General features: G+C 44.7%; 1 protein-coding gene across 1 annotated transcript in view; it reads right to left on the bottom strand.

Moving 5' to 3' along the window:
• The window catches only part of DNAJC11 (DnaJ heat shock protein family (Hsp40) member C11), a 69346-nt gene that overhangs the window by 28540 nt on the left and 20767 nt on the right, over positions 1-20039 (bottom strand). Inside the window, exons 2-4 of the mRNA XM_052653774.1 lie at positions 15200-15329; positions 12353-12426; positions 3273-3374 (exon numbers count right to left, since the gene is read on the bottom strand). Of these exons, the coding sequence (XP_052509734.1) occupies positions 3273-3374; positions 12353-12426; positions 15200-15329 (306 nt within the window). The remainder of the gene's footprint in view (positions 1-3272; positions 3375-12352; positions 12427-15199; positions 15330-20039) is intronic.

The following is a 20039-nucleotide window of genomic DNA, read 5'->3' as shown; positions in this document are numbered from 1 at the left end:
GATTTTCAGCTATTATAGAAAACCACACCGATAAGATGGCCCTTCTAAAATCAGGAAGACATAAAATTACCATGGAGTTTATGTCGACCTCTGTAACAGTGAAAGGAGAACAAATGGTCCAGGGAACCCAGAAACAATCTCCACGAAACTCTTACGTAACAGGGTCCAAAAGAAAGGAAATGATACTCTCAAAGTCAGACAATGAAGCCCACTAAACAATCTTTGACTTAACGTCTTGCTTCTTATGAGGTCTGGACAAGTTCATTAAAAAGGCAGCGAAAAGTCTGACTCCCAGAACTGGCTGCTGTCCAGAGAGAGAAGATTTACGGGTATTAGCAAAAGAAAGGGATGACAGTAATCAAGATGACGTGAACATGGCAGAGAACAAGCCTATCGTATGATCTTAAGGATGGAGAAAGGAAGGCCAGGGTAGTCCCCTCAGACCCCAGTCACACTCAGCCCTCAAGGATGCAGACGAACCTCACCATCTGTCTGATTGTAAATCCCCTCCCCTCCTCAACATGGAGTGCCCTGGAGACCCTGGGACCCAACAACCTAAGCTTGGCATTTTCCAGCAGGAAATGCAGATAGAGGAATTTGACCGCACATAGCCTGAAAGACAGGAATCAGGTGACGAAGCTAAGGATTTTGGGGTCTGAGGATGTGACCCTATGCTCTGGGCCTCATGGCAAACCTCTCATTTCACACAGGGAGAAACGGAGCTAAAGCTGGAGAAGTGCCTGGGCCCAGGGCCCAGAACTGGGGGTGGAGTCCGAATCCAGAGCCCCGATGGCAAGTGCGAGGCTCCCCAGGCTGCCCTGGCATACGTGGAGCCTGTGCGCTAGCTTGGGTCCCACTGGCGACAGGGCCAGAGGGAAGGAGGCACCTGCTGAATGGAGCTAGCACCCACTCCCTCCTTCCCACCCCGCAGCACCCACACACAAGGCAGGACTCACAGGTGGCTGGCCACATGGAAGGCACTGCACTTCAGCCAAGGGAGCAGGGGGGTGGTATCTGTAGAGGGCCATTTCCAGAACCCAACTGACAGATTTCCTCCCAACAAACCCAGCTACTGGGGGCAATGGATCACCTGAATGAGGCGAATGCTTTCCAAGCGGTGCTGATTGAGACACTGAAGCAAGTTCTTAACCTAACCTCGGTATGCATACCACTTTGCACTTACAGAGCATCTATGTCATATTTCTTCAATCATTTAACAACTTGGCATGGTGGTTAGGATAAGCATCCTTATTTTACAAACTAGAAACCTGCACAGAGGTCAAAGGGTGAGCTCTGCATCCCACATCACTGCGTCAGAGGTGGTATTTCCAACCTACGAGTTTTTCCCACTTGATCTATTTGCCTGTTCTTGGTACATACTCCAACTGGAAAATTCCTCCCCAGTGAACTCTTGTTGTGAAAATGGAGAAATACCCACCCCAGTTTCAGAGGCAGTACTACGAACATAATCCAGTCTGCCCCTCCCTTCCTCTACAAGCCACGGTCCCCTGTGGGATCCGGGTGACAGACCAGTGCAAGCCCTCCCTGGTCATCAGAAGGGTCCTCCTCCTGGTCGTCTCAAAAGAGATCACCCCTCTCATTTTAGGATGAGGACATGCTAAACCTCACTGCTCATCTTGCAAAGAAAAACATTTGGAAATGAAATAAAAGATCCAGCTCGAAACCTCTCTTCAAAATGCTGCAGAGCCAACATCTGGTTATCACTCAGTACTTCTGGTTAGGAAATATCTTTATTTATCCGGCAGCACTTTATAGAAGTAGTGAAGTATTGGGAATCGTACAACATCTCGCATACCCGTGTGGAATGGTCACAGCTGTGCTTCCTCATTCCACATAAATATGGCCTGGAGACACATCTCCATAGAAGCACAACAAACGATCATCGCGCACACCCAGATGGACCATCTCATCCCAGGACACAGAGGCGTGGGTTGCTGTGACACTCTTTCCCCCTCACTGCTCCAAAAGCAGCAGAACTTCAGCCAGCACAGCAAAGACCCCATAGGAACGGCCCGCTCATGCCAGGCACCCCTCCCCACTCCCCAACCCTGATCTCCACCTGCCAACACGGATATTTACCCAGACCCCCCCTGGTGTGCTGGCTGGACCCTCAAGAAGAGAACCTGTCAGCATGGTTCAGAGCACCTCAGAGATTTTCAACTGTCTCAACATCTTACAGCCCCTGACTTGGTGCAGCCAGTGTTTCAAGTCTCTGTCTTGGCTGACCCAAAGTAACTGTTCTATTGAAGCTGTCACTCTCTGAAGGGTTGGGAAGTAGAGGCCCTGGCATTTACGAATACACCCTGCAATGTAACAGGATTTGTAGAGATGGGAGTTTTCTGAATATGTGGGCCTTTAAATGATGTAGGGTCTTAGAAAAGTCCATTTTGTACAGTGCATGTGATCAGAAACTCCTAACATCAAGCTTCCCTCGTGCAAGCCAGCATTTGTTCTTTTCCTTTAGAAGATCTTCAGGCTGCCTGCCGGGCTGTTCTGGCCGCACTGACAGAGCCCGCCTACCAAGTTCTCTTATTATTAAACACTGTGGAGCAGGAACCCTCAGCCAAGTGCAGTCAGTCATTCAGTACCACTGGCACCGTGAACTGACCGAGTTATCCTGTGTGTCATGGGACCGAGGTACACACGCAGAAAAATCTGCCTCCCCAATGAATCACAGGAAAGAGAGACCATAACTGGACTGAAAAGTAACTCTCAGACTCAGGCGTGTCCCTGGGTTATATGACTCAGCCTCCATCGGGGACCTGACTGATGGGTAAAAGAGGTCACCCTATGGCTACACAAACAGCCTGTTACCTGGTGTTCATGGCGCTGCTGCCCTGGGTGTTGCACACACAGCCCCCACTTACTGCGGTTTGGAAATGCCCCATGGTCTGGGCTCTCTGGCCCTCCGTATCCTAACTGGTTTGCAAGGAGCCCTGGGCCTCAGTGTGCGGGCAGGCGGCTGTCCTCTCTTGACACGGGCCTCTGGCTGATTCTTACAGTCAAGGGCTCGGGCAGCATGATTATAAGGATGGGTCTTCACCAGCTGGCCTGTGCCCGTACTCGGGATGTCTCCTGTTTTGCCTTCTCTCCAGGCATCGCCAGCAGGCCTGCTAGTGGAGCTCCAGGCAGGTGCCACTCTGAGACCTGATAAGTGACACTCGGTTCCTCCCAATTCTCACGGCCTCACTATAAAAGCACACAGCACTGACCACGTCAGACCGCTGCTCCCCCCAGAACCAGCCACTGACCTTGGGGTTGGTGCGCTGCTGCAGTCGCCTCTCCTCTCTCTCGCGCTGCAGCCGCTCAAACTCTTCTCTGATCTCAGCTGGCGTTCTCCTCCTTTCCACAACCTTTGGGCAGAAGTGAGAGGAGAAGTCAGCTGAGGACCCAGATGGTGAGGAAGACACAATAGAGCCGAGTGTTAACTGTGTCCTGGCGCTCCTCTCCCCCGGGACCATGAGCGCCCTCAGTGAGACCAGGGGACCTTCCTGTCCAACTGTGTGGCCCCCAGTAAAGCCAGGTTCACCTTCACACCTGCTCAGTCCCCAGTCCGTGCTCTCCCTCAGCGCTGCAGAGACTGAAGTGGTTTTTTTTTTGTCACTTGTCTCCAAGGCTGCAGGAATCTTACTAAGAAAATGTCACCTCAAGTGTCACAGTTTAAATTTTCCAGTGAGCTCACCATAATGCAGACTAAAAGAGATATTGGCTATATATTGTCGGAGTATAAACAATACTCAGGCACCGATCGGCAGCCCTTGAGGACACACAAGGATGTCAGGCCTGCAAGCAGGCAAGGCATCCCACCTCAGCCTTTCTTCAGTTTAGTTCAGCTCAGTTGCTTAGTCGTGTTCGACTCTTTGCGACCCCATGGACTGTAGCACGCCAGGCCTCCCTGTCCATCACCAACTCCTGGAGTTTACTCAAACTCATGTCCATTGAGTTGATGCCATCCAACCATCTCATCCTCTGTCGTCCCCTCCTCTTCCTACCTTCAATCTTTCCTAGCATCAGGTGGCCAAAGTATTGGAGTTTCAGCTTCAGCATCAGTCCTTCCAATGAATATTCAGGACTGATTTCCTTTAGGATGGACTGGTTGGATCTCCTTGCTATCCACATGACTCTCAAGAGTCTTCTCCAACACCACAGTTCAATAGCATCAATTCTTCGGCCCTCAGCTTTCTTGGTCCAACTCTCACATCCACACGACTACTGAAAAAACAGTAGCCTTGACAAGATTGTTGGCAAAGTAATGTCTCTACTTTTTAATATGCTGTCTAGGTTGGTGATAACTTTTCTTCCAAGGAGCAAGCGTCTTTGAGTTTTATGGCTCCAGCCACCATCTGCTGTGATTTTGGAGCCCCCCCCAAATAAAGTCTGTCACTGTTTCCATTGCTTCCCCATCTATCTGCCATGAAGTGATGGGACCAGATGCCGTGATCATAGTTTTCTTAATGTTGAGCTTTAAGCCAACTTTTTTTTACTCTCCTCTTTCACTTTCATCAAGAGGCTCTTTAGTTCTTCTTCACTTTCTGACATAAGGGTGGTGTCATCTGCCTATCTGAGGTTACTGATATTTCTCCTGGCAATCTTGATTCCAGCTTGTGCTTCACCCAGCCCAGCGTTTCTCATGATGTACTCTGCATATAAGTTAAATAAGCAGGGTGACAACATACAGCCTTGACGTACTCCTTTCCCAATTTGGACCAGTCTGTTTGTTGTTCCACGTCCAGTTCTAACTGTTGCTTCCTGACCTCCATACAGATTTCTCAGGAGGCAGGTCAGGTGGTCTAGTATTTCCATCTCTTTAAGAATTTTCCACAGTTTGTTGTAATACACACACTCAAAGGCTTTGGCATAGTCAAGAAAGCAGAAATAGATGTTTTTCTGGAACAGATCTCTTGATTTTTTGATGATCCAATAGATGTTGGCAATTTGATTTCTGTTTCCTCTGCCTTTTCTAAATCCAGCTTGAACATCAGGAAGTTCACGGTTTACATACTGTTGAAGGCTGGCTTGGAGAATTTTGAGCATTACTTTGTTAGCCTGTGAGATAGGTGCAATTATGCAGTAGTTTGAGCATTCTTTGGCACTGCCTTTCTTTGGGATTGGAATGAAAACTGACCTTTTCCAGTCCTGTGGCTACTGCTGAGTTTTCCAAATGTGCTGGCATATTGAGTGCAGCACTTTCACAACATCATCTTTTAGGATTTGAAATAGCTCAACTGGAATTCCATCACCTCCACTAGTTTTGTTTGTAGTGATGCTGCCTAAGGACCACTTGACTTCACATTCCAGGATGTCTGGCTCTAGGTGAGTGATCACACCATCATGATTATCTGGGTTGTGAAGATCATTTTTGTATAGTTCTTCTGTGTATTCTTGCCACCTCTTCTTAATATCTTCTGCTTCTGTTAGGTCCATACTGTTTCTGTCCTTTATTGTGCTCATCTTTGCATGAAATGTTCTCTTGGTATCTCTAATTTTCTTGAAGAGCTCTCTAGTCTTTCCCATTCTATTGTCTTCCTCTATTTCTTTGCATTGACTGAGGAAGGCTTTCTTATCTCTCCTTGCTATTCTTTGGAACTCTGCATGAATATATCTTTTCTTTTCTCCTTTGCTTTCACTTCTCTTCTTTTCACAGCTATTTGTAAGGCCTCCTCAGACAACCATTTTGCCTTTTTGCATTTCTTTTTCTTGGTGATGGTCTTGATCCCTGCCTCCTGTACAATGTCATGAACCTCCGTCTATAGTTTTTCAGGCACTGTCTATCAGATCTAATCCCTTGAATCTATTTCACCGTATAATCATAAGGAATTTGATTTAGGTCATACCCTAATGGTCTAGTGGTTTTCCCTACTGTACAGCTCATCCAAAAGCAAGACAGTCTCTGAGATTTCAAACAGGTTGGGAAGGGCCACATGAGTCTTGGGTACCACGCCTGTGAAACAGGAACCTGCACCAAGTGATTCCCCAAGGGCCCCAAAAGCTACAAGTCCATGAGGGACACTGAGAGTGGGAGCAGGATAGACACCACCAAGGTCACTGGAGGAAAAGGTCAAACAGTCCTGACCCTGTGGTAGTGGGAGAAACACAGGGGAGACTGGAGGGGCTGCTCAGAGAACACCTACAAAGGCAGGTGATGTGAAAGAAAGCTATCTTGGAAATCACAAGTTTCAAAAATCATTCAAAAAATGCCTGCTTATAGCAAAAAATCAAAATGGTACAGAAAAATATGAAGTAAAAAGGTACAGTCCCTCCCCATACTCCTCCTTCTCACAGGCTAACAATTTTTTATGTATCTTCCTAAAAACCTACACATATGTATGAATATATATATTAAAATTACATACACATGTATATATGTACATAGATAATATATGCACACACATAATTATATGTACATGTATAATTAATATATACATTAAAATTAAAATATATACATTAAAGTTAATGTATAATTTTAATTATACATTAAAAACAGCCTTTGTGCAACCTGATTTTATTATTTGGCAATCCAGAAAAATAAATACAGGAGCTGGCCTATCCCCCCAAAATTGAGAAATCTGTTCACTACTGCTTTCAGCAAGTAAGCAGAAAAAAATAATGAAAACATTTTCTCCTCTCCCATATAAATTGTTCATTACCAAAAAGGGGCAAGTGTTTCTTTTAAAGGGGGTTTTAAAATAAAAACACTATTAAAATAATCTAGGAACTGAAAGTCCAAATGGCACAGCAACGATTGCTTGGTGACCTCACAAAAACGTCCTCGGTGATATTGAACTGATGCAGCTTGCTCACAACTCTAGTGCTTAAAAACACTCAGCCTTGCCCATCTTTTCTTTGTTTTGTCCAAGCCCCTTGGCTTGTGTAATCTTAGTTCCTGGATCACAGACTGAACCTGGGCCCCAGGTAAAGTATGGAGTCTTAGCCACAGGACTGCCAGGAAGTGCCCACGCACATCTATTTATGGCACTTTCTTTCACTTCCCCAGAGTCACCCCATCTTGGACTGATAGGGTGCTCCCTCCATGGGGCCCAGAGCAGAACAAGATTTATTTTCAACAATTCCAGCTGTGTGACTTTTGCAAATGACTTTCTCTGCCACACTGTGTGACAGAATGAAGAGGCAAATATTCCAAAGGTGTTAAGTCACTCTGTTTCTAGTCTATTTGACAGAAGTTTTGCAAACAGTTCGTACCTAATCAGAGCTAACTGCAGAGTCAAGCTGGCTGGCCACTCTAGAGCTATAAATACCTTGGCTGGGCATCTCATTCTGACTCCCATGGGGCCCTTTACTATTTTTCACAAAAACCATTTGTTTACTTATTTTATTTTTGATTGGGTCTTCGTGTTGCAGAGAGCAGTGGTTACCCTGCAGCGGTGGTGCACGGGTGCTTCTCGCTCCTCATTGCGGTGGCTTCTCTTGTTGCGGAGCACACGGGCTCTAGGGCACAGTCTCAGCAGTTGCGGCACACAGCCTCAGTGGCTCCATGGCATGTGGGGCCTTCTTGGACCAGGGATCCAACCTGTGTCTTCTGCATTGGCAGGGAAATTCTTTACCACTGAGCCACTAGGGACGCCCCTGCCCTTTACTGTTTACATCCTTCTCTACACAGAGAACATCATGGTGGAGAGTGGAAGATGCCTAAGCCAGCTGCAAGTCACTTTTTCTTCCCTTGGGTAACCCTTAGATACACGCGCCCAGAACATAGCATCCAAAAGTGCGTTAAATTGTAAAGTACAGTTGGAAAGATATTTTCAGTGTTTTTCATCAGTGAAGTGTATCACATGCAGCCCACGAGTCTGTACACCTGCAGAGTCCACCCTGATCACCTATCAGCTAGGTCTACCCTGTGCTAGTCGGATGACTTATCCTGCAGACGAGGGGATGCAGAGACCAGTAGAAGCAGGTGGTGCAGTGAGAGGAGGACAAGGACCCTGGCTTTCCGACACCACCTGAACCTTCTGGAGAACTCAGGTGAGTCACTTCACTAAGCTTCAGCTGCCTCCTATAAATGCTTCTAAACTACAGTGTGTGCATGCTAGGTCACTTCAGTCATGTTCGACTGTTTGCCACCCCAGGGACTGTAGCCCACCAGGCTCCTCTGTCCATGGGACTTTCCTGGCAAGAATACTGGAATAGGTTGCCATTCCCTTCTCCAGGAGATCTTCCTGATCCAGGGATAGAACTCAGGTTTCTTACATCTCTTGCATTGGCAGGTGGGTTCTTTACCACTAGTGCCACCTGGGGCATTAAAATCACACAAGGTGCTGTCTGTTCTATGATTCTGGTTAGACAACTTTTCACTCTGGAATAATTTTAGAAAATTATTTAGAACCTTAAATTTTTATTTTTACCTTATTTTACTTTACAATACTGTATTGGTTTTGCCATACATTGACATAAATCTAGAGAAGCTATGAAGATGGTACAGAAAGCTCTCATCTACCCAGCCTCCTTCAAATGTGAACATCTTACATAACCAGGAACAAACACCTGTCAAGTCCAGGATGCCAACATTAGTATAAGGCTATTAACTGAACCCAGATTTCTGGGATTTCACAAGTCTTTCCACTAACATCACAGTTACGTCCTAGGATCCAATTCAGGGTCCAGGATTGCATTTAATCACACGTCTCGTTAGTCTCCTCTGATCTGTGGGAGTTTCTGTCTTCTTTTTCATGATCTTGACCATATTGTACCTCGTAATACAGGCTGATTGTCTCTTTTTAAAAAGACGGCTATGTATTTATTTGGCTGTGCTGGGTCTTTGTTGTGACAAGCGAGATCTTCGATCTTCATTGAGGCATGTGGGATCTTTAGCTGAGGCAGGTGGGATCTAGTTCCCAGACCAGGGATTGAACCCGGCCCCTGAATGGGGAGCTCAGTCGCAGCCACTGGACCATGAGGCAATTCCCCAGGATAACCTTCTTAGACACTGTAAGGATGATGTCAAATAGGTAGGGAAAAGTGAGATATGGATGAATGGAAAGGACTGCAGATAAAAACCAAAGCATGGATGATCCAGGCCCAAGGCTGCTCCTCTAAATGTAATGTCAGCTGGTCTGTAAGCACCCTCCGGGTTGTACGGTTTCCACTGCACTTCCACAGCTCAGAGCTGGATTTCTGCCATTTGAGAGAAGCAGCCAATTTCATTTTCAACACGGGTATCTGCACAAACACTGCAACTTTAGGGACTCAGGTGGCTGGTGTTATGAGCTGTGAATGGCGGCATCTTATTCTTTTGGAATGCTGCCAGAGGATGATCCACTTTCTTAAAAGTTAAAGACAAAAAGAGAGAGAGAGACAGAAAAGACCCAAACCTATCTAATGCCTGAAAACAGAGCCAATATTTGATGCAACCTATAAAAGCTCAATTTCACCCCCAGCCTCCACCGGCAGAAAGGGAATGATACCACTGCTGGGACAGGAGTGACCAGCATGTCGGTGGCTACTCTGACATCTTTGGATTAAAAGTGCCCTAGACATTAGGGGCTTTAGCAGTGCCCTCCACCCTCCTGACCACCAGTGAGTTTAGACTAACAGATGTGTGGCAAATGGATACTGGTCGGCAAGTAAAAAGTTCAATAGTCTAAAAACACCAACAGCACCCTGGGGGGAACATAGCTTCCTCTGTGAGGTGGAAGCTGTGACTGAAAAGAGAGAACCCCTGCACTGAACAAACCACCACCTGCAGAATTCCTCGAGGGAGTGGTGACGCCAGCTCTGTGAACTACTCTTGAGTTCAGTGAGACTTCTTCTTCACAGTATGAATAGTGGGGTCAATCTTCCTATTACATTAGGCACCGATACATCTCTTGTAAATATGTATCAGGCGAGGTAACTTCCTGTCTTTTCCTTCTATTGTCAGGGAAGGCTTAGTATTTATTTTTATTTTTGGCCGTGCCACATGGCATGAGGGACCTTAGTTCCCTGAGTAGGGATTGAATCCGGGCCCCCTGCATTGGAAGTGCAAAATCCTAACCACTGGATCACCAGGGAAGTCCCAGGGAAGGCTTAGTATTAATATCAGTGCAAAAAAAGCCAATTCTGATGGATGAGAACTTGATTCCCTTAAAGTAGTCTACTGAAAAATGAGAACATAAAAGCTTATCCAGTTACCACCTTACATACGTCTACATTTTTAATATTATTTTTTTAAACTATTTATTTATTTGGCTGCACCAGGTCTTAGCTGCAGCATTTGAACTCTTAATTGCAGCATGTGGGCTCTAGTTCCCTGAGCAGGTATTGAACCTGGGCCCCCTGCATTGGGAGTGTGGCGTCCTAACCACTGGACCACTGGGAAAGTCTCAGCCTATATGCTCTTACAATCCCTGCAGTGCATGTGGTGCTTCTTTGTCTCTAACGGGGAGATGCTTTGGTCTTGTAATAGGAAACCATGATGTTTTGCTGAGAAGTCACCCTGCTGCTCCACTAACTGGGGACAATGAAAAGCCTAGACTCTGAGGAAGGGATGCGCACCTGAGGCCTGAGGCTTTTCAGTGGCCCCAACTGCTGCCGTGAAAAACTGTAACCAACCCACGTCTTCAAAACCCAAGGGAGCTTTAAACTGGGGCATGAAGTGTGAGGAGAAATTCAGTAAATACAACAGGATTCTATTTTCCTTTTTTGATGAAAAAATTGTAAGCTATTAGATCTAACACTTTGCTACCATGAACTAATGTGACACGATGCACTGCTACTTCCACCGAGCCAAAAGCCAGAAACCAAATGCTCACTGGGAGCTCTTTGGGACTGTGGATGGGTCAAGAGCTAGACACGATACGGAGTAGTGGGGACTGGGGTAAACTGGATGGTACAGTCCAGTCCAAACAGCAAGGGCTCCTCATATCTGGATCGGCTGTTGCCTTGGAGGGGAATTAAGAAACAGTGTTGTCAGATCTTCTGATTATTCCAGAGAAGATAAGATATTTCTATGTAAAGCTTCCCAAACTTTAAAGTCAGCAACTACAGTTCATTGTGCGGACAACCAAAACATAGCTGCACGTAGAAAATGGCCTGTAGGCTACCACTGTTAGGCAGTGGAGAAACCCTGTTTCGCTTCTCTTCCCATCTGTATGCAAAGGTCTTTAGAAGGTTTTCATATCAGAATTAGAAGAGACAGGCATACAGGTTTGAGATCAAAAGAACTTCAACAAACAAACAAACAAACAAAAAAAGAACTTCAAGGGAGAGGTTACACATCAGTGAAGAAGTAACTCAACGACAGTTAACGTTAACATCTGCCAGAATTTCTTGGGCATCAGAACCAAGTTCCTATAATGAAATTAAGTAATGACACCTACATGTTCTTATAGGCAATACAGAGTTTTACAGCTTTCAGATTAATTTCTCTACTTGATCTGCCTATCATTCTTTTTCAGATAGTAACCTGGAAGCGTGAAGCAATCAAGCGGCCGGCCCAAGGCTCTAAGACTGCTCAGGGGCAGAGTGACAGAAGACGGAACCTTCTTTTTTAGGCTGCTATGGGCCTTCACTGCGGCGCACGGGCTTTCTCTGGCTGTGGTGGGCGGGGCCACTCTCCAGTGGCAGCGCATGGGTTCCTCGCTGGAGCACGGACTTCAGGTGCACAGGCTTGGTGGTTGTGGCCCATGGGCTTAGCTGCCCAGCAGCATGTGGGGTCTTCCTGGAGTAGGGACTGAACTCGTGTCCTCACACGGAAACTTCTGGACTTCACTGACTGCTCTCACAAGGCATGGTGGCCCAGGTTATCTACTACATAGACACTGCTATCTATTTTGTTTTACTTTCTATAACATCCTAACAGTACAGCTCATTAGAGCTGGAAGGATCATTACAGAGAATGTAATCCAGCAGCTCTCAACTTTTCTCTGCTTCCGTTTTGTTCATATGTACAGCTCTTAATATTACCAAATAATTCCTACATGCAGTTATGACCTTGGTTGGAGAGAGGCACTCAGGACCCTGGAGGGTGGAAGGAAGTGTGTGTGTCGAAGGACGTGTACGTGTAGACAGAACTGTACCCTTGCAGACACCCTCTGACCATCACCCCGACCAGCCTGTTCCCTCCCTGGGGTTAAAACTTACTGGACTAGTTCAACCCTGACGGGTTAGGAAACAGAGGACAAGTTCGATGACTAATGGTCCCAAGTTCACAGAGCTATAAAGTGGCAAAGCCAAGTGTAAAATTCAGTCCCTTTAACTAAAATATAAGGTGAGAAGGGGACTCTGACATCGTCAGACATTCTCACAGGCCCACAGCAAGTTGCGGGGTTTTGGGGGTATCATTCGGTAGTTGCTGAGGCGTCCCTTCCTGGGACACAGGGCACAGAACCTCTCTTACCTCCCAGCCTTCCATCTCCAGTCCCCTCTTGCCATAGATGTCGTAGATCGCCCTGGTCTGCGGGTCACTGAGCACTGCAAATGAAAAACCCAGCATGTTTACAAAGCACCGAATCCTCCGCTTAGTGCTGACCACACCAGCAGCAGGCAAGCCCATCTCCCTTTGTCCTTCTCCTTCCAACCACAATCTTCCCAGAGACTCCGCCATTCCTGGTGTGTCTTTCCTTCTACTTGCCTTCCAGATCCAACTAAGAACGTGTTTAAAGGCGGCTCCAGGTGGGAAATGTCTCATTTTTCACGTCCAAGCTACTTTGTGAGGGGTGCTGACTCTATATCACTAAAGGACAGTTGTTTTTAAAAGACTGTCTTAAGTTTCTGTCACAATCTGTAGAGTATCTTGGCTTGAGACAGCAAATTCCAGTTTCTAATAAAGCCTAATGTAAACCTAAGGACAGGCTCTGACTGGAAAAATCTGTCTTCTTATTTACCCTATAGAATTTCACTAACTCCTACAACCAACTATGTAAGGTCTTTTTTTTTTTTTTTTCACCTCTCTTCTTTATTTATAAATCATTTAAAAAAGCACAAACACCTGTTAATATGGTGTCAGCCATGTCACCTGAAGTGCATCAGAAAAAGATTGTTCAATAAGAATGAGACGGACTTTACTGGCAGTCCAGTGGTTAGGACTCCACGCTTCTACTGCAGGGGGCCCAAGTTTGATACCTGGTTGGAGAACTAAGATCCTGCATGCTACATGGTGTGGCGAAAAAATTAAATAAACAAACATTTTAAAATATTACATTAAAAAAATTGAAAGGGCAGTAGCTAACTGACTGAACATCCGTATAGCTATTTCTACTGGGCCAACTTCTGTTCAAGACCTTTGAATCTCCCCACTCTCCCCTACACTGGCCCCTGAGAATTCCCATATATTTTTAGGTCTAATTAAAAAATGATGTAAATGACACTGTGCTGTGCTATGCTTAGTCACTCAGTCGTGTCCAACTCTTTGTGACCCTATGGACTGTAACCTGCCAGGCTCCTCTGTCCTTAGGGATTCTCCAGGCAAGAATACTGAAATGGGTTGCCATGCCCTCCTCCAGGGAATCTTCCCAACCCAGGGACTGAAGCCAGGTCTCCTGCATTGCAAGTGGATTCTTTATTGTCTGAGCCACCAGGGAAGCCCGAAAATACTAGAGTGGGTAGCCTATCCCTTCTCCAGGGGAACTTTCGAACCCAGGAATCGAACTGGGGTCTCCTATATTGCAGCAGATTTTTTACCAGCTGAGCTACCAGGGAAACCCTGTAAATGTCTCTTGGTTGGTTTAGTCACATCCGACTCATGTGACCCCATGGACCATAGCCTGCCAGGCTCCTCTGTCCATGGGATTCTCCAGGCAAGAATACTGGATTGGGTTGCCTTTTCCTTCTCCAGGGGATCTTCGTGACCTAGGAATCAAACCCGGGTCTCCTGCATTGCAGGCAGATGATTTACCAACTGAGCTATGAGGGAAGCCCGTGTAAATGACTCTATCCACATTCAAATCTAACAGGGAAGAAAGAAATGCTGACCATTGTAAAACCTGGGAACCAAACTTCTTGAGCTGATCTCTAGGATTTAAGAAGGAATTATTTATTTACCACCTCAGTCTCCCTTCAGGCCAAATACTGGGGCCAGGCCTGCTGCTAAACATGTTCACGAGCACTGGTAGGCTTTTCTGCTAACTCCTCCCCAAATCTCCAAAGCAACACAGTCCAGCTATGAGGGTAATTCAAACAACCAAACACAAGAAAAGGAACAAGCTATATTCAGACCAGACAAATAGCCAAAACAGTTACATCTGGTGAAGACACAGGCTGATTATACACACCGGTGTGCCACAGTCTCAGTTTTATTGGTCATTAACATCTAACATTCTGGTAAACCTATAGTGAAATACAGCAAAGTGCTTTTATGTCCACAATGAGAAATCTGAATTTCATAAAGAAAATCTAATTTTTGATCTGTTTAACTAAGGAGCAAATCACCAAGTGGCCCTGGAATGAATAACTTACTTTACTTGGCATATATCCTAAGAGTGAGATCACATTTTTTTAACTTTAATTTAAAAAATTGTGGTTATAATATACACAACATAAAACTGATCATTTAAACCATGTATAAGTGCACAATTCACTGGTGTTAAATATATTCACTATGTTGTATAACCATCACCACAATCTACTAGAACTGTCTCATCCTCTCAAACAGAAACTGTACCTATGAGTGATTTTACTATTTCACAAGCAAATATATTATGAAATTTTCTTTCTGAAATATATGAGGTAAGTATAAAAATCTGAATTACTTGATTCTATTTCCTATTATGCTTTTTAACATCATTTTCTTCCTTTTGTTAGAACCTTGCCTTAACTAAATGCTACAGAACCAAGAAAACCACTTTCAGATGGAAAAAATGTTCTTTGTATTTTCTCAAAAGAAAAGAGAGAACAAAGTAAGCTTGTCTGTAGAGATCAGCCTTTCACGTTTAAGAGTTCCCTTTAGAAGAAAACGAGGAAACAATTTAAAACTGGAGTATCCCCCTGCAATTCAGATCCGGGACTATTACTTCACCTGTGGTCTCATTTTCTATTTACTGGACACATATTGATTTCCAAAGCAAAATACTACTCTTTCAAAGGACCCTGTCAGTAAAAAGCACTAAACTAACTGCTTCTTTTATGCACCTCGAAGGACTCTCTTTTTCTATCCTCTACAAATCAAGCCTCTTAAAAATCGAGTGTCTGCTACAAGACACTGTTGTTTCTACACTGGTGCTTCTACAGAGCCAAGCCCCACACTGACCTTCATAAGCCTGGTGAACGAGGTTAAACAGTCGTTCGGCCTGCGATTTGAGCTCTGGGTCTCTGTGCTTGTCGGGGTGGTAAAGCATACACAGTCGCCGGTAGGCCGCTTTCAGCTCTTCGCAAGAGGCCTGCAGGAAGAAAAATCCAATTAGAAGACAATCAATGTGACTTAAATATTATCGTGATCAGAATCAGCCTTGAAATGGGAAGCTATCAGCCACGTTCCAACATGTCTGCTGTCTACATGCAGGATATAATGAAGTTATGCTTTATTACTTCAATAAGGCCTCTTTTTCCCAGTTAATAAAGCAATCAACTATGTACATTGAAAGCAACTGTGTTTTGCTGGGAAATGCCGCTATCAGAGAGAATGAAAGCATGTGTCTCCACCCTGGTTCTCTGTGCTCTGAGCAGAAATAAGAATCGTCACAGAGACCTGCTTGCTCTTTAACCCAAGTCATTCAAAGTCGATCGTGCCAAGGTACTCTCAACAGAGACTGTTCAGAAGGGGAGAAGAGCTATAAACCATAAGAAAGAAATGCCATGCATTTACTCGGTCTTCAGACAAAGGAAACTCAGTGAATATTCATCCTTAAAAAATCAAAGACATAAAATTGTCAAATCAACGCATTTCTATTCAACCGCTAATTCTAAAAGGAGGCACACAAGGCAGGCAAAAATGCTTCACTACCTGTAGTAAAAACAAGCCTCCCCACCCACAGCACCCAAAGGCTGAACACATACAACTCTCCAACTCCTTTTTATTTATTTGTTGGCTGCCCCAGGTCTCTAGTTGTAGCACTGGGAACTCTGATCTTTGTGGTGGCATGTGGGACCTAGTTCCCTGACCAGGAATTGAACCTGGGCCCCCTGCCCTGTGACCTGGGTTCAATTCCTGGGTCAAGAAGATCCCCTGGAGAAGGGAATGGCTACCCACTCCAGTAGTCTTGCCTGGAGAATTCCATGGACAGAGGAGCCTGGCATGGGATCACAAAGAGTTGGACACGACTGAGTGACTAATACTTTCCTTTCCCCTGCACTGGGAGCACAGAGTCTCAGCCACTGGACCGCCAGGGAAGTCCCTCTCCAATCTTACAAGTAATCAGTTTGAGGGGAGAAGGTGCCATTAGAAGAGCACAGATGACACACAGCACAAGCGGGCTCTGGGTGTTTTAACAACGCAGAAGGGAGGAAGGAGGAGGGCAGACAGAAATCCACTTCGTACTCTGCCTGACTCAGAGCCACCAAGAACTTCTCAGAAAGAGTCTTCATTGGAGGCTCTACAAACACCACACCATCTCGCGCACCACCTCTCTGGCTGGGCCCTCAGGTGTGCTCTGGGAAAGTACAATGTCTGATTTTATATCAACCTCAGGGAACTTTTTAGTCTATCAGAGGTGATACCAAATGTGCAGCTTTGTCAGATTTGTTTTTAATTGGAATATAATTGCATTACAATGTTGTGTCAGTTTCTGCTATACAGCAACATGAATCAGCTATGTTGTTCTTTAGTTGCTATGTCTTGCTGGACTCTCTTCAACCCCACGTACTGCAGCAGGCCAGTTTTCCTCATCCTTCTCTATCTCCCAAAGTTTGCTCATATTCACAACCACTCAGTCGGTGATGCTATCTAACCATCTCATCCTCTGCTCCCCTTCTTCTCTTCCTGCCCTCAATCTTTCCCAGCATCAGCGTCTTTTCCAGTGAGATGGCTCTTCGCATCAGGTGGCCAAAACATTGGAGCTTCAGCTTCAGCACCAGTCCTTCCAAAGAATATTAGGGTTGATTTCCTTTAGGATTGACTGGTCTGATCTCCTTGCAGTCCAAGGGACTCTCCAGAATTTTCTCCAGTATCACAATTTGAAAGCATCAATTCTTTATCGCTTAGCCTTCTTTATGGTCCAGCTCCCATATTCATACATATATACATATGTCCCCTTCCTCTTGAGCCTCCCTCCCACCTACACCCCATCCCACCCCTCTCAGCCATCATCGAGGTAAGCTCCCAGTGCTATACAGCAGCTTCCTGCTAGTTATCTATTGTATATATACGTCAGTGCTTCTCTCCCAATTTGTACCATCCTCTCCTCCCCTCCTCCCTTTCCACAAGTCTATTCTCTGTCTGCATCTCTATTCCTGCTCTACAAATAGGTTCATCAGTACCATTTCTCCTAGATTCCATATATATGCAGTAACATATGACATTTTTTTCCCTCTTTCTTAGTTCGCTCTGTACGAGTCTCTTAAGCTCATCCACATCTCTACAAATGACTTAATTTTGTTTCTTTCCATGGCTGAGTAATAATCCATTGTATACATCTATCACATCTTCTTTACCCACTCATCTGTCGATGGACTTCTAGGCTGTCCAGGTGATTTGTCAAGTAAAGAACATTTTATTTTGGGAGGCAACTCCACCATTTTGGCAACAGAAGCAAATTCTGGGTCACTGACAACATGCCAGAGGGGCCTGAAAAGCCAGCCCTCCAGGTGGAGGATCGGACCAGGTCCACAGTGAGGATGCTGAGGAAGGACGGGAGCTCTGGGCCCCGGACACAGGAAAGCAGTCACAGGGGTGTGACGGATCAAGGCATCAGGGTCACAAGAGAAGACGCCAAACTGCATTTTTCTGTAATTTCCACCGTTTTTCAATATCTTCCAATTCCAGGAGTAATGAGTGCTTCTGTTGTTGTTGTTGAGTCGCTAAGTCAAGTCTGACTCTTGCAATCCCATGGACTGTACTCGCCAGGCTCCTTTGCCCATGGGATTCTCTAGGCAAGAATACTGGAGTGAGTAGCCATTTCCTTCTCCAGGGGATCTTCCCAACCCAGAGACTGAACTTGCGTCTCCTACATTAGCAGGTAGATTCTTTACCACTGAGCCACCAGGGAAGCCCTTAAGAACAGAGGCTTCAGGCAAATGAGCTTTCTGACCCTTGGCTTTCTCACCTGCTAGAGCAGATGACAACCATGCTCAGGGATGGTGTGGGAATAAAATAAGACAGTGACCACAGTGCTTCTTATGGTACACGGCAACAACCTATTCTCTATAGCTCTTCTAAAACCTTTTCTCCACACTGTAGACAACAGTTCCTCTCTCACACTTATTTTGAGGAGTAAATAGTATGTGTACAAGCTCTTAACAGTGCCTTGCACGTGAGAGGAATTTAATCACTATAGCTGTCATTAATGCCACAATTCAGCTTTGATACCCTTTGGGCAGCAGGAATATGGAAACTGGGCTAATTACAGCCCTTGTGGGAAGATGACAGGAGCATTCATTCATGAAGAGGCCCATGTTTGTGAAAATTTACTGAGCTGCATGTCCATGATGTGGACTCTTCTATGCAGATGTTCTATTTCAATAAGAACACAAGACTCCAGGGACTTCCCTGGTGGGCCGGTGGATAAGACTCTGGGCTTCTACTGCAGGGGGCTTGGGTTTGATCCCTGGTCAAGGAACTAAGATCCTGCATGCCCTGCCTGCAGTGTGGCCCAAAACAAAACAAGACTCCATGGAAGACAGGGGCCTCAATGCTCCCATCTCTACGGTTCCCCTTTCTTTTTCCCACCGTAGGCCTCTTTCTATACTTATGTCAATTAATTATACAACACATCCCTTGCCACACTTACCAAGATGCCACTTGCACCAAGCTTCAATGTTTTAAGCAAATAAAGAACAGCTAACCAGTGGCAAATTCAATGTCTTCTCCAGATAGGTTTACTTATCTGATGATGTAAAAGGGGCTTGTTCCTTCCTGAGGAGCCACAATGAATTAGTCTCTTTTTGCAAATTTTAATTGTTCTTTCCAGCCATCTCATAAAAATTACAAGTGCAGGATTAGATAGATTTGACTGACTTTAGGTTAGACTGCTATTTCCTGGCTGTAAAAAGTAAACTAGAAGACAAGGGCGTAGAGTACCTAGTTTGCAATACCTTCTTTAGTCATATTAATAAATGGCTTAACGTGCTATTGATTAAGTAATAGAAACAAGAAGTTTCATTTTTAATAAATATCACATTCAATAAAAGGTTAGATTGAGCCTTTTATCATAACTGAATAGCTAAGGTCACTGGTTCGATATTTCATAAATGATAAACTCTTTCACTATCATAAAAATACTGATATCATATCAGGACATCCCTGGCGGTCCAGTGGTTAAGACTCTGTGCTTCCAATGCAGGGGGCATGGGTTCAACCTCTAACTGGAGAACTAACATCATACATGCCACTTGGCATGACCAAAAAAATGAATAAAATAAAAATGCTGATATCATTTCAAAATATGTGATAACATTAAAAATGATACCTCAAATTATGTACTTATTCCTAAAATTGTATATAAAATTAAGTGATGTATCATGATGTAAGTCTGAAAAGTTTCATCATCTCAATCATCTAGTTATAATTTTAATGGAAAGTAAATCTAATATAAATTCCATCTTTATATATCATAAAATTCATAGTGAAAAGATCCCTAGAGACCTGTAGAGTTTAGTGGTCTGTTAAAACTGTTGGATTAGATGCTGTACAATACAAAAATGCAATAAAGCACAAAAAAGAAATTCAAGACAAACATAGTAAAAAGTTAAAATGTCTCTGTTTACGCAGATGTCGTCTATGTAGAAAATCATAAAAAGTCTATTAGAAAACCTACTAAGTGATTTTAGCAAGGTCATGGGATACAGGATCAATAAACATCAATTTATTTCTATATAATAAAAACTGAAACTTGGTATCACTGACAAACATGAACTACTTAGGGATGAACTGAACAACTACAAGACCCATACATTGAAAGCTACAATGCACCGCTGACAGAAATGATAGAAGACCA

This window comes from Budorcas taxicolor, chromosome 16 (assembly GCF_023091745.1).
Source record: "Budorcas taxicolor isolate Tak-1 chromosome 16, Takin1.1, whole genome shotgun sequence".
Classification (NCBI taxonomy): domain Eukaryota; kingdom Metazoa; phylum Chordata; class Mammalia; order Artiodactyla; family Bovidae; genus Budorcas; species Budorcas taxicolor.
This window is presented reverse-complemented; position numbering and strand designations above follow the sequence as displayed.